The sequence below is a fragment of the Zonotrichia albicollis genome, chromosome 6 (genome assembly GCF_047830755.1).
Source record: "Zonotrichia albicollis isolate bZonAlb1 chromosome 6, bZonAlb1.hap1, whole genome shotgun sequence".
NCBI classification, from domain to species: domain Eukaryota; kingdom Metazoa; phylum Chordata; class Aves; order Passeriformes; family Passerellidae; genus Zonotrichia; species Zonotrichia albicollis.
Genome location: NC_133824.1, coordinates 59440751 through 59460214, shown reverse-complemented (window position 1 = coordinate 59460214; position 19464 = coordinate 59440751). Strand labels below are relative to the sequence as shown.

Genomic DNA, 19464 nt, shown 5'->3' with positions numbered 1-19464 from the left:
CCTGATTCCTTTTGTCTCCTGAAATTTGTTGTGTAGGTGAATTTCTCAACCTGTGCCAAAGTCAGGGTAGTGTTTACAACGCATTTAAATCTAACTCCAAAAGTACCTGAGCCTTTGCTTGCCACACACCACATCTAACAATGTCACCATCTGTGAGCAATATGCTGACATGACTTCACTTCCCAAGCACTGGCAAAATGCTGGGAAGAAAGATAACAAACTTGCAAAGATCATTTCAAAGTCACTGAGAACTTGGCCAAAAATCTTGTCTCATTATCTGCCCAGGTCTTGCCTTGATCTCCTCATAAATGCAAGGGAAAAGCATAACTTTATCTTAACATATATGTTTTTAATTCTTAATGGGGCAGTGAAATATTGGATCTTTAATGTGCCTCTGCAGCCACTGTTCTGTGGAGCAGTAAATCCTGAAGAGTAATGAGGTGGCACCAAACCAAGGCCCGTCTGCAGCTCTGGGATGAATTTCACATCAACAATTTGGTCTGGTACAAAAGCACCCATCTCAGTTTTGGGAAATCAATGGAATTTTTAAACTTAGCTTTAAAACGTTACAGGGAGGTTCACAGAAACAAAGAAATGGTTTGGAAGGGACCTGAGAGACCCCATTGTTCCAGCCTCCCACCACGGGCAGGGACACCTTCCACTAGAGCAGGTTGCCAAAATATCTTTGACAATGCTAGGTTGGAGAAAGAAACTGGAAAAGAATGGAAAAATACAAACTTGAATAGAAAATAAACAGGAGCAGTCAGATGTAACCAGCAGCCTGATCCCATCAAAACACCAGACCAAATAACCAAGCAGGATACATGAAAAGGAAACCAGGAAAATGCCACTCAGAGCTTCCTTGAGACTAAATCCCATCAGAGTAATGTCATTTCTTTCCATGACAGAATAACAGGTTGGTGAATAGTGAAGGACAGGAGATATTACAGATCTTGATGCCAGGAGAGCTCCTGACAGTGCCCAGCATGACAGGACAGGGAAACAATTTAACCAGGAGGAAAACAGGGCTCAAGAGCCAGCCCTGGGCTTGCCATCAGTGAGTCCCTGTCAGGCAAAAAGATTTTAACTGAGGGTACTTTTAGATTTGTTATTTCCATAATAGGGAGCTTACTCATTATGCTTAAAGTTATATTAAAGAAGACTCCAACTACATTAAAGAAAGAACTGAAATGATTTTAACAACATGGAGAAATCACCTGGACAAAGAATTATGTGCAAAAGTGAAAGGTTATTCCCACCTAAGTGGAGAATCAGCTGTACAGACACAGTTCAGGGAACAACTGCAGTTTTCTAGAAGAGGACTGGGAGTTTAGAGGAAACCCCAAGCTGAAGCTGCATCACCTTTTACACAGTTGCCAAGAATTCAGACACAGAAAAGAGATTTACAATCCATTGTACATCAAGCAGATGAAGTAATTCTTCTCCGCAAGGCTGCACAGGTGAGATCTCAACTGAAAGAAGACCTGGGTCCAATTTGAGGAATGAAATTTCAAGTAAGGTGATGGCTACTGCAGAGACTTCAGAAGATAAAGACAAGAAGCAAGTTTCCAAAAAGAATGACTATACAGAATGAGTGGAAGAATTTGGTTTGTTTAGTAAAGATGAAGGAAAACAAGCAAAAAGGGTTCTGAGGCCTGTAAGATATTGCTGCAGAGGAGCAGACCAGTCACAGGGTCTTAGGACAAGAACTGGGTGTGAACTAGAGCAAGATTTAGTCCTGAGAAAACCACAATGAAAGAAGCACTGGAACAGAGTGCCTGGAAGGTGGGCAATCCCCACCAGATGTTTTCAGGATGGATCAGACATTTATTCACTGGGAATGATCCAGGTGACCCTGCCCACTGAGACACAAGTTATTCCTCCACACCTCTGCCAGCTCTGCAATCTGCTCACCAGGTGATCACTGCTCACACCACAGAGCTCACCAATGAACAGCAATTTTTGTAAAAGTGGCCAAATCCCAAACACTGTAGACAGTCAAAACTCCTGACTCTGGAACCTGCATTGATGTCAAAAATATCAAAGAACCAAGTCAGGTTCTTCCGCTTTTCTCCATGTAACTTCACTGGAGGGACAAATCATTATGCAGCCTGGGTAATATCCCACTTGAGAAGGGAGATCAGGGCAGACTGACTCACAATTTGGATGCCTGTCCATGATTTTGCCAAGATTCAGGACAGCCTTTGTGGCTTCACACTTGCATCTGATCTCCCCAATTACTTTAAAATGTTCTGCTGTAATAGAATAATCCATAATAATTATGGAAGGTCAGGGAACAAGCAGGCATAAATATTCTGTTGCTCCTCCTGATACTTCATGATGAGGAGCTTTATTAATGTGTCTGGGACACATCCCCCAGCCCACTCCAGAAATGCCAAGGCTCCCTGGGGGATGGCACTGAAGGGATTCACAGCTTTCCAATGTCTCTTCAAAAAGATAAAGATGATGACTGTCCAAGAAGTCAGAGGGAACTGGAAAACTTTCCTCCAAAATCAAATGGAGGCACACACAGCATTAAAAATAGGTGCTGAGGCAGTAAGATTAAGGCATCCTTTCACCAGCATTGAGGCAAAGGTTAAACTTGGTCTGGATTTGCACCAAAGGCTGCATTCCAAATGATTCCAGCTCTGAGCAGCTCACACAGCTCCAAGCTGCTGGATGTAACATCAGCTCCATATACTGCTCCTGATGCAGTGAAGATTATGGGCTCTGCTCTGCTTTAACTCCACTCGTCCAGTGGGAATAAAGATTGAGTGAAATGTCCCCATGGCCAAAATCCTCAAAAATGAAGAGGAAAGTTCCAGAACTTTCTCAGCTCATCTCACAAGTCCATGCCAGCAAATTCATGGGCTGGTTCCCCTTTTCCTCGGATCCACTCTAGGCATGCGACATTTTACTTCCTTTTTTGTTTCCACTTTTATGTTCTGATGGAGCAGATTCCTTCACATCTCCACCTCCTGAAGATCTTTCAGAGGGCAAAGGGATAAACTTCTGGTACTTTGTCTGGTACTTCCCATTATCAGCACATTTATAAAGAATATACAGAGTGTGAATAAGTTGCCAGTTATATCTGTAACCATCAAACTCAAAAGATCATCAAATAATTTATGAGAATCTATAAAGTCATCTAATGATATGCTCCCCATCACCTGTTTATATTTCTGTGTTTAGAAGATTAATCAACCAGACTAACTTTACATTTAATTATTGCTTTGCTCAGAAACAGAAGGATGAAACATTTCTGTCTTGGATAATTAATTCCCTGGTTTTGACACCCTTCTCTGCCACATTACAACTAATAAGTCATATATGATCCCAATTAACATCCAACCTTTAGCATTTTAACATCATCTCAGTATCAGCCACTTCTTTGCACCTATGCTTATGAAAGCCAAACTGAGTTTTGGATTTCATCTCCAGAGCAGAGCTGTCCCATCCAGCAGTATTACATAAACGAGATTCACACCAGTGGGAAGAGCCTAATAGATTTTGTAGGTCAGTGCTTCTGGCAGATGTTTCTCTAAAGACTCCTTGGAGTTCAAGGGAAAAAGACTTTCAACTAGATTTTCGAAGGCACAGTCCAGTAAAATTAATAAGAGTGGGGAAAATACAGGAAAGGGAAAGACCTCGATTGATTTGAAAACGTTTCGGAAATTCAGGGCACGCGAGGACAAAATAAAAAATATTCCACAGAGAATAACTCAAAAACAAAAATAGCAGCTGTGGCTAAGAACAGCTCTTCAAAGGGATGTCAGACTTCACAATACTTTGTGCAGCAGCAGTGACTAAAAAGGCTTCGTGTTGTTGCCACATGGTGATATTAGAAACTTGCATTCATTTTGGGGAAAATAAATAAATAACAAGAACACACAGAGCAGAATAATAAAATGCAGTCATGGGATGGGTGCTGTAAATCCTATTTTTAAACCCCTAGGGCATATTTCCTTGCTCAGTGCAGTCACCACAATGTCAAACTCTAATTTGCAACACAGGTCACAAATGTCACAACTGGCAACACGATGGATGGCATGAGTGCTAAAAACAATTCTTGAGGGCTTGCCCTTTAAAATAAACAGAACTGGTGGCATTTCTTTATTGCCTGTTTTAAACCTCATCATTACACTGAACATTACATTCATCAACAGACAAACTTTGAGGTCTTATATGAGCACAATGTTTTCTTTCCCTGGGCTCTGAAATGTCTGCAGAAGCCATCCCTAACCTGCAGGAGAAAGAGAGAGAAGCTTTTCCTTCTCTGGGCACCATGACATACTTGTGAGCCTAATAACATCCTTGCAAAGTAGATAAAATATTAAATATTATCATTACATTACACCAGCAAAGAAATAAGGGGCCAATAGTCAGTCACCAGTTTTCTACAAGTGCAAAACTGACCTTGGATTTATTATTTCAAATAAGAGGAGATGATCATCATGAATATTTGATACCATTTTCTGTAACCATAATAAAACAACTCCATTCTCTCCATTTTTTAAAACTGCCAAGTGTTCACAACCATTGCCTGCGTTGCTCTACAGATCCTTACCAATAGCTGTGGTTTTGCAAAGTAATCTTTCATTATTTGAATTTCAGACCAAAACCTGAAGCTGTCCTGTGGCATCATTTCATGTTTTTTTCATTGCATCACTCAAAGTCCCAAACAAAGGCAGGTGTACCCTGTGAGGCTCCTGGCATCCCACTACAGCCTGAGGAAGCAGCCAAACAGTCCAAAGGCAATTTCTCTCCTCCCAGGATAGCATCTTATCTCAGTGCTGGAAGGAATTATGAAATAAAACATGTGTTAGCTCCACAGGATGTTTATTCACAGTTAACAGGCCAACACTTTGTTCTTTCCCCTCCCCTCTCTGCACAAAATCAGTGGTGGGAAGGATCTGCCTCCAAGATTTCATGGGAGTCACCCTCATTGCTCAGCAGAAGAGCCACACACAAAGAGCCAGCAGCAACAGAGAAAAGAAATCCTACAAAAGCAAAATGGACAAAGCCACATCCCTACAAACTCACAGAAGAAAGAGCCATCAAAAGCGACTAAAATAGACAAACACCAAGAACTTCCCAAAGCACGGATCAATGGTGGATGGAAACTCACCAGGAACTTCCATTATTCTCTTCCCTGCACCTCTCCTGTTGGTCACTGCCTGAAGCTGGATGTTAAATAGATGTGTCTTTGATAAGATCCCCAAAAATTGTATGCAGCACATCTCATCTCCAGGAATTAGGTAATCCTACAGCTTTCCCTCTGTGGGAGAACCAAGAGCTCTCTATTTCCAGCTGTGTTTTTATAAGGTCCATCAGGGCTTCATGCCTTTTGTCCTCTCTAAATCCTGGTAATTTTACTTGGATTTGGCCAACAGATTCAAAAATTAGATGGAAAGGGGGTAGGAGGGAGAGATGGTGTTCTCATAAGCCTTGTTTCCTTAAGAAACCAGGTTAAAAAAACCAACAGCTGAGGAGTTACAAGACATTCTGTAATCTGCTTTTGAAACACCCCGGAACGAGGCGCAAAGTCCTAACGGGGCATTCGAGGATGTGTTTGACAAGGAGCAAGTGCTCGCATTAGGGAAAACAACATCATCCTCAAAAACATGATTCTGTGATCAAAGAGAGACCCAGTAGCAGCTCCAAAGAGAAGGAAAAATTATTCCATGATAAAAGAGACCCAGTAGCAGCTCCAAAGAGCAGGAGCCTGCTCGGTCACAGACCTACCAGAAGGCACAGGACAATTCCTGCCTTTCTAAATCATCCCTTTCACTCTCCTGCAGACCTTAACAGACTGCTAGAAAAATACCATGAATTATAGAGTATGAATGATGTCAAAGCCTGTTCTCAGAGGAAGGCTGGAACAGCAATCATGCTTTCTTCAGTTTGGGAATACGCAGACACAATTTTTGTTCATAGCCTATAAGGAAAAAAAAAAAGGCTCTGCACATAAAAGGCACCAAATACATTTCCTTTCAGATCATCCCTTCCACCAGTCCAGTCTAACACCACAGACAGGGAGAGAAGGGAGGCTGATAGGAAGAAAAGGAAAATCAGGACCATGGAGAGTGCATTAAGTCACCAAATACACAGAGAAAACATAAATACAGCAGGAGACCCAGTGTCTACACAGCCAGTTCAAACTGCACTGAGCAATCCCAGCTGGCTTTCAGAGACACCTGAACATGACAGAGGATGGCTGTAACCCTCAAATGAAGTCCTATGAATCTTGTATTTGTGTGCAAGGAGGATATTTGGCAACTCAGGCTGCTCTAAACTACAGTTTCTGTCCACAGTACCAAGCCGGGAAACAGAAAAACTTGGGGATCATGAACAGAATGAGATTTCTTGCTTTAGGCAGCCCCACACCATCCATCATCCACAGGGAAGACGTGAAGGACAATAGTCACTAAAGCACCAGAGGATTCTCCTGCCCTAAGGTGATCATTTTCCAGGTGTCACACTGCTTCACCATGGAAAGGAAGAAAAAAGACACTGAAAATTATCAGAACTTTGATGTTGTTCTCCAAAGGCAGAAAATCATGTTTTAAAGCGCTTAAGTTTTGTCTGCAGCTAAACCAAAAACACCCTCAGCTGTGAACATCCCATGTCTGGGAGCAGCCTTGGAACTGAAGTAAATCTGAACCCAGCCAACTGAGTTCCTGTTCCTACAGCAAACCTGAGATTCCAGCTGAAATAAGAGACCAAAACCAACATCTGTTACTAATGTGCAGAACAACAGGGACAGGTTTCTTCTACCCTCCCTTCCCCTTCCCAGGGCAAATCTGGGAGCTGCACCACCCACTTTTCTTTGCCTTCTTAAAGCAATAAACTATAATGAATCTCTTACCTCCACAAAGTGCTACAAAACTTCACTAAACTGCACAAATATTTTATACCAATAATAATTAAGGTGCACATTTTCAAGGCATACAAGTCAGGCACACAAAATCTGACAGCACTGCAGCTTCACACTCACTCCCCAGTGGTAATTCCAGGTCTGCCCAAGAGCCTTTGGTTCTCAGAGGAGTCACTGCTGTACCTGTGCATGGTGTAAACATCTAAGTTTAAGGAGGTTCTCTTGATTCTGCCCAAATGCAGACTCCTTTTCTTCTGGCTGCCCTCTCTAAACCCACAGCTGGGGTCGCCTGTCTCCACCAGGATGCTCAAAACAGCCTCTCTGAACTCACTTCAAAGCAGAAGTGCACAAAAACACTGCACAGACCCCAGCTAGAAATAGAGTTGCCCTAATTTGATGTAATTAACCTCCTTTCCAGCACTGAAACAAACAGGATGCCTTGGAAAACCCAGTTAAGCAGCATCCTCACCACTTTTATCTGCTGCAGGGGGAAGGACAACTCCTGACTCTTTGAACAACCAGTCGGGGCTGCATCCCAGAGCAGAAGGACATAGGAATTTGTGTTCCTGGACTCAAAGCTCCATGAGGAGCTCAGAGGAGAGCTGTGCACTGCCCTGCCCACTGAGATCAGCCCAGGGCTCCCTGCTTTGTGGAGCACAAGCAGAGCCAAGCCCGTGCCTGCTGCCACAGGGCCCCCCAAGAGGAGGGACAGAAGGCAGGGCTTGTAGGGATGAATCACCTCGACAGGACACATATGGCCTGGCACACCAGCTCAGTCTTTCCGCTGAAAAATGCCTTTTGCTCCTTCCTCCAAGGCTTGTTTTCCAATGCATGGGAAATGTGGCACTTCTTTAGTTACATTTCAGACCTTGATTCTTTTTCCTCAGCAGAAACATTCTTGAAATATTTCATGTTCTTATCTAATTCCTCACTTTTTTTTTTGTTTTTTTGGCCCCATTCTATCCCACCCTGGAAAGAAGAAAAAATTGATAGGAAGTTGGGAAACTTCGTCAAATATGTCCCTGGTAAATGCTGAGTTCAATCATTTTCCACCTGGTCTTTGTGTTAGCAGCCCCTCTAAGTGCTCAACATTGAAAAAGGTTTCTCACACACTAAACCAACCCTCCTCAGGTAGAAGTCCAAACCATGGTGCAGAAACACCACAGAAAGTTCACCTTCCTTCTATCCATGCTGTCAGCACTGAAGAATTTCCTCTGGTGAAGCACTTTGAAGCATCCCTCTTGCACACAAGCTGCTACAAATCCCAGCCCCTGTAACGTATCACACAACAGGTTATTTCTGGCACTGCAGAGAAAAACCCCAATCTGCACCCACACAATTCCAGGGCTGCACACTCCACATGCCAAGATTCATCTAAGAAAAGATTTTAAAGTTCCAGGATTCAGATATATAAAAGAAAAGGGTTGCAATGACTGCTCTTGTCCTCTGCTTTGTAACAACTCTGCCGTCTCACTTCAAGATGCAGAATATAAATCACACCATGAGGAATGATTTTCTCTCCCCTGACAGAGAACATGTGTTCCAGCCCTGTTTCGTGCTTATTTTATACAGGCCCAGGTAATTCCAGTGCTGTCCTTCAGGTGTATGATGCCCATTACCTGGAAAGAGCCTGCAGAGTTGTGTTCCCAGGAACTGTAGGAAAAATCAGTCCCCAGTAGGAAAGTGTATTTTTTCATTAGGTTGCCAACTACCCCATTAATAATAGAGGTGCGTTAGCCCTAGAAGTGCCCCAGAAGACTCAGCTTCCACTGGAAAAGGGGGAGCTGTACTGGATATTGGTTCAGCAGGAAATTGCTCAAGCAGTTCAGTGCCATAAGCAGCAAAAAGGAATAAAATTGGAAGAGTCACCAGGCTGGCCTCAAGGTACAATGTCTTTCTGACTCTGGATGGAGAGTTCACTGCCAGAACTAAAACTGCTCTGAAAGTGGATTTGGGAGATCTGTTTTAGTGGAGTTTTATTGACTCATGAGCTGCCATGCTGGTGCTTGCCTCTTCCTTTCTCTCTCCCCAAAAAGTAGCTGGAAACTTAAACAAGAATCAAAACAGGCATGGGAGCTCTTCTGGTATCAGACAAAAGAGACTGGACAGCTTTGAGACAAGATTTCAGATTGCCAGAAACAGCAGGAAACATCATATTCCACCCTAGAGCCAAAACGTCCTCCTCTGCCCCAGAACAGGAGAAAATCATCATCTTCTTCTTCCTTTTCTCCACAAAAAGCACAGCAGAGGCTCCTTTCTCACTCTCTCATTCACTACCCCTGATCCAGCCCAGCTGAATGCAGGAAAGAGCAAGTCCATTTTACCAAAACTATTTGCAAGGGAGGTCTAGGAAGAATCAATATGTTTTTAAAGGACTACCAGGAATGTCTTTGTGTGGCAGACACACCAAATCCTGTCACTTGAGCACATCCTGCATTGGAATAAATTCCCTGCTGGCTCTGGCAGGGCCTGGCTGCTCTCACTCGCAGCTCTGTGAAAGCCATACCCTGGGCATTAGCTCAGCACAACCTCACAGCTCCCACCTCCCTGCAGTGAAATCTGCCACCCTGCACAGGGCCAGCCCAAACCTTGGCCACCAGGGAGTCTCACTTCACCTCACCACAGGAAAAAACAATTTTCAGTCTCACTAAGTAAGAGCTGGTCCACTTGGTAAATAATTTAACCACTCAGTTAAGCACTTTGGTTTTTGTTCCCCCCACCCTGTTCTCACATTTGCCACAAAGAGACACTGACTTTTTTTTTGCAGGCATTTTCATTATTCATTGCTGTGATCATTCAGCAGCAGGTTTACGTGAAAAAATTCCTGCCACCAATCCTTCCACAAGCAGTAAGTTCACTTTCATGGGTGAATTCCCATGCAGGCAGTTGAGCAAAAGCCCATCAATTTCCAAATGTGCAGAAGAAATAATTGCAAACCTTTAGAGCCACTATTAAAAAACAGGAATGCAAGCACTGGGGGGATAAAAGTCTGCCAGAGCCATCTGCCACTTGGCAGGATCATTTGACCACATTCAGCCAGGACCAAACATGGTGCTGCCTGCCTGAGTAGATGGGGAAGAAGGCAATGTCAAGTAGACAGTGCTGGAAGGACAATCAAAATGAGGGGCATCCCTTCTGTGCACTCCAGAAGAGCTCATGGCAGCTCCAGGTCATGTCCCCCTGGGCTTTGTGCTGCAGCCACACTTTTAAGGAAAGCAAGAAAAGGAAGGGCAGCTCCGTGCAGCCACGATGACGTTGAGCAAGGTTAAAGCCGCCTCAGGTGAACCAGGTGAGGCAGGAGGGAAATGGGAGCTGTGCCACCACCCCAGCCAACACCCAGGGCCAGGCAGCCAGGAAGACTTTCTGTGACAGAATCACTGAGGTTGGAAAGGACATCTGAGATCAAGTCCAACCTGTGAGCAATCACCATCTTGTCAACCAGGCCAGAGCACTGAGTGGAATATACAGCTGTGATCCTTGAATGCACAACTTCACCACCTCCATGGGCAGCCCATCCCATTGCTGAACAACCCTTTCCATGAAGAAATTCCTCCTGATGTCCAACCTGAACCTCCCTTGGTGCAGCTTCAGGCCATTATCTCTCATCCTGTCCCTTGTTCCCTGGGAGCAGAGTATGACCCCCCTCAGCTGCATCCCACTGTCAGGGAGTTCTGAGAATGAGAATTTTCCCCCTGAGCCTCCTTCAATCCAGGCCAAGTCCCCCAAGCTTTCTCAGCCACTCTTTGTATTATTTATTCTTTATACCCTTCCCCAGCTCTGTTCCCTTCCCTGGACACTCTCCAGCCCCTCAATGTCCTTCTTGTCATGAGAGTCCCAGAACTGGACACAGCGCTCAAAGTGTGGCCTGAGCAGAGCCCAGCACAGGGAATGGTCACTGCCCTGGTCCTGCTGGACACTCCACTGCTGACCCAGGCCAGGTGCCATCAGCCTCTTGTCCCCCTGGGCACACCTGGGTTCATGTCCAGCCTCTGTTATCAGCACCAGTTCCTTTTCCAGTTTCCAAACACTCTGCCCCAGCCTGTAGCTCTGCATGGGGTTGTTGTGGCCAAAGTGCACAACCTGGCAACTGGTCTTGCTGAAACTCTCACAATTGTCCCCAGCCCATGGATCCAGCCTGGCCAGATGCCCCTGCAGAGCCCTCCTGCCCTCCAGCAGATCCACACTGCCACAGAGCTTGGTGTCATCCACAAATTTACTGAAGGAATGCTGGACCTCTCAACCAGATCATCAATAAAGTTATTAAACTGAAGGGACACTGGACCCATCAACCAGATCATCAGTAGTTATTAAACTGAAGGGACACTGGACTTCTCAACCAGATCATCAATAAAGTTATTAAAATGAGGGGACACTGGACTCCTCAACCAGATTATCAATAACGTTATTAAACTGAAGGGACACTGAATCCCTCATCAATAAAGTTATTAAACTGAAGGGACACTGGACCCATCAACCAGATCATCAATAAAGTTACTACACTGAAGGGACACTGGACTCCTCAACCAAATCATCAATGAAGTTATTAAACAGAAGTGGGCCCAACACTGCGTCCTGGGATGACCATTGGTGACCCCAGAATGAGCACAGAAGGACAGAGGAACTCAAAAGCAGGCAGAGAGCAATGTAGAAAGCTACCAAGTTATAGAGAGCACATCCTCCACCTTCAGCACCAGGCCAGCTGCAGCACCAGAATTGCTGTGCAGCCACCAGTGGAGGCAGAGATCACTCCATCAAACTTATGGCTTGTTCTGAACAACCTCTGGCAAATTAGCATCACTCCCCCCATCTTACTGTCTCCGTTTTCCCTGCCAAATAGGGGTAATTTTTCTCAAAATCTTGGCAGATGTCTTTATGAGGCATCTTTAGAGCTTGGGAAATAATTCTTATTTAAATACATAAGACTGTGCAAGATTTTTGGCCATTACTCTCAACCTTCTGCTAATTTCCAGCCTTAATTTATTCACGGCCTGTTCCTACCCATTTGCCTGTGTGCCAACACGCAATTTCAGTTTAAATAACTCTTCTTTCCTACATTTCCTTGTTCATCCTCCCAAGATGTGTTTGGAGCAGCATCCTGGCGTGGGAAGGCCCGGCTCTATCAGCTCGCTTTGCAAGGATGTGCTCCTCACTGCCCTGCTCATCACGGCGTCCTTCCCAGTTTGGCTTCATCCCTCCTGCCCACAGATGCCCAGGGCTGTGTCCATGCCCAGTTCCACAGCTGAGCTCCTCAGGGATTTGCCCCAAGGGGATGAATCAGCCCCTAAAGGAAGGACTGAAGGAGTTTTCTCTCCTCCCAGGTGATGAGACCCCTCAATTTCCAAAACAACTGATGTCCCCAGGTGAGGGGAAGGTCCCATATTCCAGCTATCAGTGCCAGGCTGCCAGGCCACCCCCGTTCCAGCACAAACAGAAACCCACACAAAGCCTGGCCCTATTCCACTGGAGAAAACAAATCCGGTCTTGCCAATATTAGTCAGCAAATGAGTATTTATAAAATCTGTTTTGCTGGAAGAAATTACTTCATAAGTTACTGCTACCAGTGCTGATACACAGCCATATTTTTTTTATCACCCAAACAGAGAGACAAGTCTGTGAGAAAAAGCAGCTATGACAGGACTGTATCCTGTGCCATGATACCCACTTATGCCCCAGAGCTGGGGAGGGGAAATTGTTAAATTGGAAGTTTGCAATCCAGCCCTCGCTGCTGCACACTCCCCCAGTGGAAAACCCTTGTTCAGTGGGGAAACAGAAGGCTTTGAAATAAAGCTCATTCCAGGCAAGCCTTGCATCTGGAGTCCCTGCAGCCCGAATGCTGCCAGGGATTTGGGACACTGGCATGAGTGGTACAAGCCAACACAGCCCCGAGGCTCCAACTCACACAGAAATTCAGGCACTGCTTCCTCCATCCCTCCCAGACCCCTCAAACTCAGCTCAACAAATCCAGCACAAATTTCAAAGCACCTTTCCTGGAGTTCTCACTGTGCCTGACCAGGGGCTCTGAGAAATGCTGGAGGAGCAGCTGGGAGCCCCCAGTGAGCAGAACTTTGTTCCTCTGGCTGGAAGTGACGAGACACCAGGAGGGCAGGGTGCTCGGTGAGCACAGAGATGATCTGGGTTTGCCATGTGATTTGTACTGCAGCAGAGCTGCTGGCACAGCTGCTGTGATAACCAGGAGAAAATTCTCTCCGGTGTTTCAGGGGTAGCTTTTCCCTCCACAGCCTTTTCCTCCACACAGGGAGCAAGAGCTGAATTGTCAAGCCTCGATGCTGGCTCAGCATGCCTTAATCCCAGCCTTATTAAGGCAAAGCAATTAAGCAGGGACTTTACTCTGAACGCATTCTCAAAGCCCCGTGGCTTAGAGCAAGCTCAGACTTAAGTAGGTGCTTAAGCTCAGATTGCTGACTTGAGGCTGAACTTGCCAAATTAAACCACAGACCTTTGCTAGGGCTGTTCTGCAGGGGAGCAGGAACACACACACCTGCTCCTGACAACCACTGTGCCCATGGCAAGGACAGCTCCAGCATCTCCCCAGGCACTGCTGGGCTCCCACTGTGAGCCCAGTGTCACCCAGGGTCCCACTGTGAGCCCAGTGTCACTCAGTGTGTCCCGCTGTGAGCCCAGTGTCACCCAGTGCCCACTGTGAGCCCAGTGTCACCCAGTGTGTCCCACTGTGAGCTGTGTCACCCAGTGCCCACTGTCAGCCCAGTGTCACTCAGTGTGTCCCACTGTGAGCCCAGTGTCACCAGGGTCCCACTGTGAGCCCAGTGTCACAGCCCTGCTGCTGCACAGTCTGGTGACAGCTCCTTCTGCTCCCAGCAGCTGACACAAGTCCATGGTTCCAGGTCAGGCCTGAAGGAGAGGAAAAGGGGAGGTCCAACCAGCAGGGGATGATTTCCACAAGAACTCCTTTAAAAGTGCCTGAAGGAGATGGGTGCTCATAACCTGCAGGAGTGGGAATCAAAGCTCCAGCCACAATTTAAGAGAAGCTCTCCAAGCAGGGTGAAAAGGAGAAGGTGATGGCCCATGTGAGGAACTGCTGCATTTTCAGCAGAGTTGTGATGTGCTCGTCCAGCTGCAGAGAAAGCAGCATTACAGAAATGCAGAGCATCCTGCAAGACAATTCAGGCTCTGTGGATAGTGGGAAGGGCTCCATCAGAAAGACAACACAGGCAGAAACTTGATTTGGTGAAGCCGATGAAGATCAGAGATGAGAAACTTTGACTGGAGCAGTTTTAATTCAGCGGAAGAGGTGTTAGGACAGACTTGAAGGAGAGGAGCTTTGTAGTGTGAAAGTAAAAAAGGTTTTAGTACTGAGATGAAAGGCAGATGGGGTGGAAAGAATGGGGGAAAAAAGGAAATAAAAACAAAAAAAAACAAAACTCAAAACCCACAAAAAACTAAACCCCATACGTACTCTTGACCCTGGAGACTCTAAACATTATTTGATTGCCAGCAGATAAGTCAGAGAAGAATGAGAAGTCACAGAAAAGATCAGGACAGGGAACACAGTCTCCCACTGTTTGTGTAGATGATAAAGTTGCATCAGACCAAATGGAATTGCACACATGGAAACATGGAGACAAGGGGAGCTTACATGGGAGCACCACCTGCAGCCCCAGGTCAGAGGATGGAGCATCTGATCCACAACAGCACCATGCCCTGGAAATCATGAATTCCAAAGAAATTGGCTGGAAGAGAGACACAGCCCCCCTCCCTTCCCACAAAAGCCAGATGCCTCAGACAGAGTCTGCACATTTAAAATGCAAGAAGTGAGGGATCAAGCCATGAATGCCTAGGCACAAGTTGACTGGGATCAGGAAGAGCCCTTTCCATCTCAGCACAAAGTGGAGGGGGAAAAAATTGTATCTTTTTCTTGTTACGCAGGATATAGGATTTTTTGCAATAGGCATAGATGTCAATACCAAACAAAATACATTAATACATTTTCTGCTCACTCCGATGGTTTACAGAGAAATAAAACAGGTATTTTCCTTCTCTAGCAACTTTTAAAAGGATATATAAAATGACAGAAGTGCCTGACTTAAAATTAATAAAAGAATCATCACATGCACACCCCAAGTCTGAAGTAGGTTAATGCACACAAATATGGATGGTGAGGTACAAGTCACTAGAAAATACTGCAGTTCTTTGTGATAAGAGCTCTTGAACACCACAGTGCTTTAACTTTGGATTTCATGGCTGTTTGTGAGCAGCCCTCAGCCTTCCCACACAGAAACCATGGCATGATCTCCTGTTAGACCATGGAACACAAGCCAGGGTACTGAAGGAGGGATGCAAATCACCAGCCAGATACCTGACAGGGCTTTCCTTGTCATCTTCCAGGTACCCCCAAGAGTGAGCAGAGCAGCAGCCACCCCACTGCTGCCTTCAGCTCTTCCCCAGTGCATCCTTCTGTCCCTGCTGGGCACAAAGAGGAGCCTCAAGGAAGGTGGTGACCATCAGCACTCAAATCGTGTCCCTCTGTCCATCTGGTGCCTGGCCAGCTCTCAGCTCGGCAGCAGAGAGCACAAATCCATCCTGGCGACAGCAGCTCATCCCCAGGCAGGCTCCAGAGCCAGGCAGCACAAAGGTGACAGCACAAGCAGGTGACAGCACGTGCAGTGACAGGAAAAGGGCCCCTCTGGCACTGGGAAGGGTATGGACACAACCTGCCTGGAATTCTGAGCGTGCTGAGTGCCACCAGCATTGTCCACCTCAACTAAAAGTGAGTTTGGATAGTGGTGACAAAAATCGTGCCCTCACTGAAATAAACTGAGATATCAAATCCATTCATAATTAGGGCTACAGACTGCCCACCTTGCATGTTTACGGTGGTGAACAATTAGCCACCACAAAAACTGTCAACAGAACTTTAGAGCACCTCTTAAAGGCAGTAAGTTGTCCAAGACTCAGGAACAGAGCAAGAACTCCAAGCCAGGACCTCCAAGAGTACCAGGGGATGTTATGTTCATGATGCCTGAAGGATGCCTGGTTATACCTTGGGTAAGGCCAGAACATCTTTACAGAAGCATTCATAAACCCAAACCACACAGCCACGAGGATAAAGCAGTCATCTGCCAACTGCAAGCACTCCAAAAATCATGATGATGCTTCCAAAACTTACAAGATTCCTCTAAAAAGCATTCACAACTTAGAAGGGGTTCATGTATTTCACTTACCCAAAGGCATGGAAGTACTGGAATACCTCTGATTTACACACTTGCATATTTCCTTTTTAAACATGACAACCACAAATGTTGCTTATTTTCTTCAAACAGCAAAACATGAGCTACTGATCTTTTTGTTTTTTCTCAGCACCCAGCCAGAAAGGCACAAAAGGCCAAGAGACCTGCAGTAAAATCCCAAGAGTCAGCATTTCTGAAAGCCTTGGCCTCTTCTGGCATGCTTTTTCTGGTTTTTAAGCAGATGCAGTTTGTAGCATCTGCAGAACGTGGTCTAAGAGAGCTTTTCTCTGTCCAGGCAGCGCTCTGCTGCCATTCCCACTGCACCACACAGAGCACTTGGATTGACAACACTGGATTCAGATCTATAACTTGATACAGAGTGGGAGTGTTGCTGCAGACTGAAAAATTGCATTCTGCCACCCAAGCAAACTTGCAGCCAACTATTAAACTAGAATCCTCATCCTTCTCTGGTAAATCACACTGTAGAGATACTCTGGAGCCACTACAGAATTTGGGACACAGGTCCCACCTGGCTCACACTTAATATTCCCTGGGCTAATATTTAGCCATACCTCCAGATTGTTCAGAGCTTCTTCCCCACTCCTCTGACTGCAGATAAAACAAGTGACCACACCAAATAAATGCCCATAACACCTGTCATGCTGTTAGCATGCCACAAATAACAGATGGATGAAACCACTGGGCTTGACTTGGATTTGTCAGCTGATTATTGCACAGAGGAATTTTTATTTATTAAGTGGCTCCAATGCATGGCTTTCCTCCACCATAAAAAGCCCACAGATGTGTTTTTCTGATATTAGCAGTTTATTAATAGTGTTTTGGTTTATGATTGCATTGCAGCTGGAGAATACAGCACTGGCTGTTCTGGAGAGCTGAGTATTCCAAGGGGAATATGCAGAACAAAGTCTGCTCCTTGGTGCTCACCTCACCCAAGTGGGCACCTTGCCTTGCCTTTCTTTTGCCCATCATTTCGCCTCAATTCCTCTTCTGTTCATTAAGCTATAGTTTAGCCAACTGCAAAGCAACTACTAATACAATAAAACCGGATAGCACATATATCCTTGGTGGTAAACATGAATGATTTCTTTCATTAGCCAAACTTTCCCCATCAAACAGAGTGCTGGGACTGCCAGAATTCCAGAGAAACCCACTCGGCTCTCCCAGCTGCTAGAAACCCGCTGCTCCTAATTAAAAAACTTCAAAAGAAGAAAAACTAGGGAATTTCTGCAAGGACCACCTGCTTTATTTTCCGCTTCTTCGTTGTAGTGAAATAAATAAACAGAACGCACTCCAAAGAAAGGAAAGACCCCGAACCAACACCAAGCCCCAAAACCACAAGTGTCTGGCATTAAAGCACGAAGGAACATCCCATGGTCGGCAACTCCCCACTTTTCTGGAAAAATCGCACTCGTTTCGAGAGGAAGATGAATAATTCAGGAGCCGAAGTGCCCGCCCGGGGGCACCCACCGGGACCGAAACTTTCCCGGCGCGGCGGGCGCGGGGCAGGCGGAGAGCGAACCCCCCCAGCCGGGCGGGGATGGGGATGGGAGGGGTGGAAATGAAAAATAAACCCCAAAACGCCAGCCCTGAGAGGCTGGGAGCCGCGAAGTTCCGCGGCCAAGCGCCGCCGCCCCCGTCTCCAGCCGCAGAGCCGCCGCGTCCCCTCGGGGCACCGCGGGCACCCCGCGCCCTGTGCCCCACACTCACCCCGAGGGATGGGGCAGCACCGAGGGGGTACAGCACCCTCAGGGCTCTGCCGACACACACACCCCCCCGAAGGGCCGGGAGAGGCTGGAGGGAGCCTTACTTTTCTGGCTGGAGTATCCCGGGTAATATCCATAGTAGCCGGTGATGCGCAGGATCCTGTCCTCGATGGTGGCCACGCCGTTGGGTGCTGCCTTCCCATCCATAGAGGGAAGGAGCCGCGCGGGGCGGCCGGGCGGGACGGCGAGCGCAGCCGGGAGGGCAGGAGCAGCAGCAGGAGCAGGAGGAGGGGGAGGAAGGAGAGGAGGAGAGCGGCAGCAGCAGCAGGAGGAGGAGGAAGAGGAGGAGGAGGAGGAGGGGGAGGAGGAGCGCGGCCGCCGCAGCTCGCGGTGCCGGCGGGGCGCTCGCTCTGCCTCCGCCGCCTGGTGCAGGACGGGCTCCGCAGCGCGGCCCCCGCCCTGCGCTGAGGGCACGGAAGGCAGCGAGCAGCTCCGCCGGGCCTCGGGCGGGCCGGGATGGTGCCGGAGGGTCGGATTCTGCCCCGGGCACCCTCAGGGGTCGCTGTGGCCGTGTGAGCGCCGCTGTCACCCCGTCATTCCCCAAAGCCCCGGGGCTGAGCGGGCTCACCCCGGCACGGGCAGCGCTGCCCTGGGAGCTGCGGGTTGTGAGGGACAGGAGGGTGGCCTGAAGTACTCCTGCAGGATCAGACCCTCAGATCTGAGCCCCAAGGGCTGCACACAGGTGTCAGAGGAAGGAGAGAGTCCTTTAATTCGGACCCTGAGGGGCCAAGGTTTCATCACTCCATGCTGTGCGTGTCATGGAATGGTTTGGGTTGGGAAGGAGCTCAAAGCTCATCCAGTTCCACCCCTTCCATGGCAGCGACACCTTCCCCTATCCCAGGTTGCTCCAAGCCCTGTCCCACCTGGCTTGGAACACTTCCAGGGATGGGGCAGCCACAGCTTCTCGGGGCACCCTGTGCCAAAGCCTCAGCACCCTCACAGGGAGGAATTCCTTCCCAATATCCCATCTAGCCCAGCCCTCTGGCAGTTTGAACCATTACCCCTTGTCCTGCCGCTCCATGCCCTTGCCCAAAGTCCCTGCCAAGTGCTCTTGGAGTCCCTTTAGCCCTGGAAGGGGCTCTGAGTTCCTTCCAGAGGCTTCTCTTCTCCAGGCTGGACAGCTCCAGCCCTCCCAGCCTGTCCCCATGTCAGAGGAGCTCCAGCCCTCTGCTCTGACACCTTTGTCACATCCCTCCAGAGGAGCCCATCTCTCTCTGTGTCACTGTGAAACTCTGCCTCAGCGGTGGCAGCTCTGCTTCCCACATGGGAGAGCTCAGGAAGAGAAGGGATATCTGCCCTCAGCTGCCCAGACAGGCTGTACATCTGCTTTAACATCTCTCCATACAATGTCCGCAACATCCTTGCCTGCATTTGGAAAAAGAAGAAGTGACAAATTCACCATTTGGGTTTGGTGCTCATTCCAGAAGCTAATTCTGTCTCTGGCAACAATTAGGCTTTGAATTACTTGACTTTTCGTGCTACTGGTCCTTGCCACACTTCTCTCTTCAAGACTGAAAGGACCATTAGCAACCAGCCTTTTTTCCTTTAAAATGTATTTCTATCCAAAAATCACCTCACTTTTTCTTTTTCTCTTTTT

The 19464-nt window shown here is 47.2% G+C and overlaps 1 protein-coding gene across 2 annotated transcripts in view; it reads right to left on the bottom strand.

Annotated features, from left to right (window-relative positions):
• Nucleotides 1-18308, bottom strand: part of SLC35F4 (solute carrier family 35 member F4) — a 118313-nt gene extending 100005 nt beyond the window's left edge. Inside the window, exon 1 of one of the 2 annotated variants that reach the window (XM_074543992.1) lies at nt 17912-18308. In XM_074543992.1, the coding sequence (XP_074400093.1) occupies nt 17912-18014 (103 nt within the window). In that variant the 5' untranslated portion in view covers nt 18015-18308. The remainder of the gene's footprint in view (nt 1-17911) is intronic. The other variant, XM_074543993.1, reaches the window with a different exon arrangement.
• Nucleotides 18309-19464: the final 1156 nt, after the last annotated feature.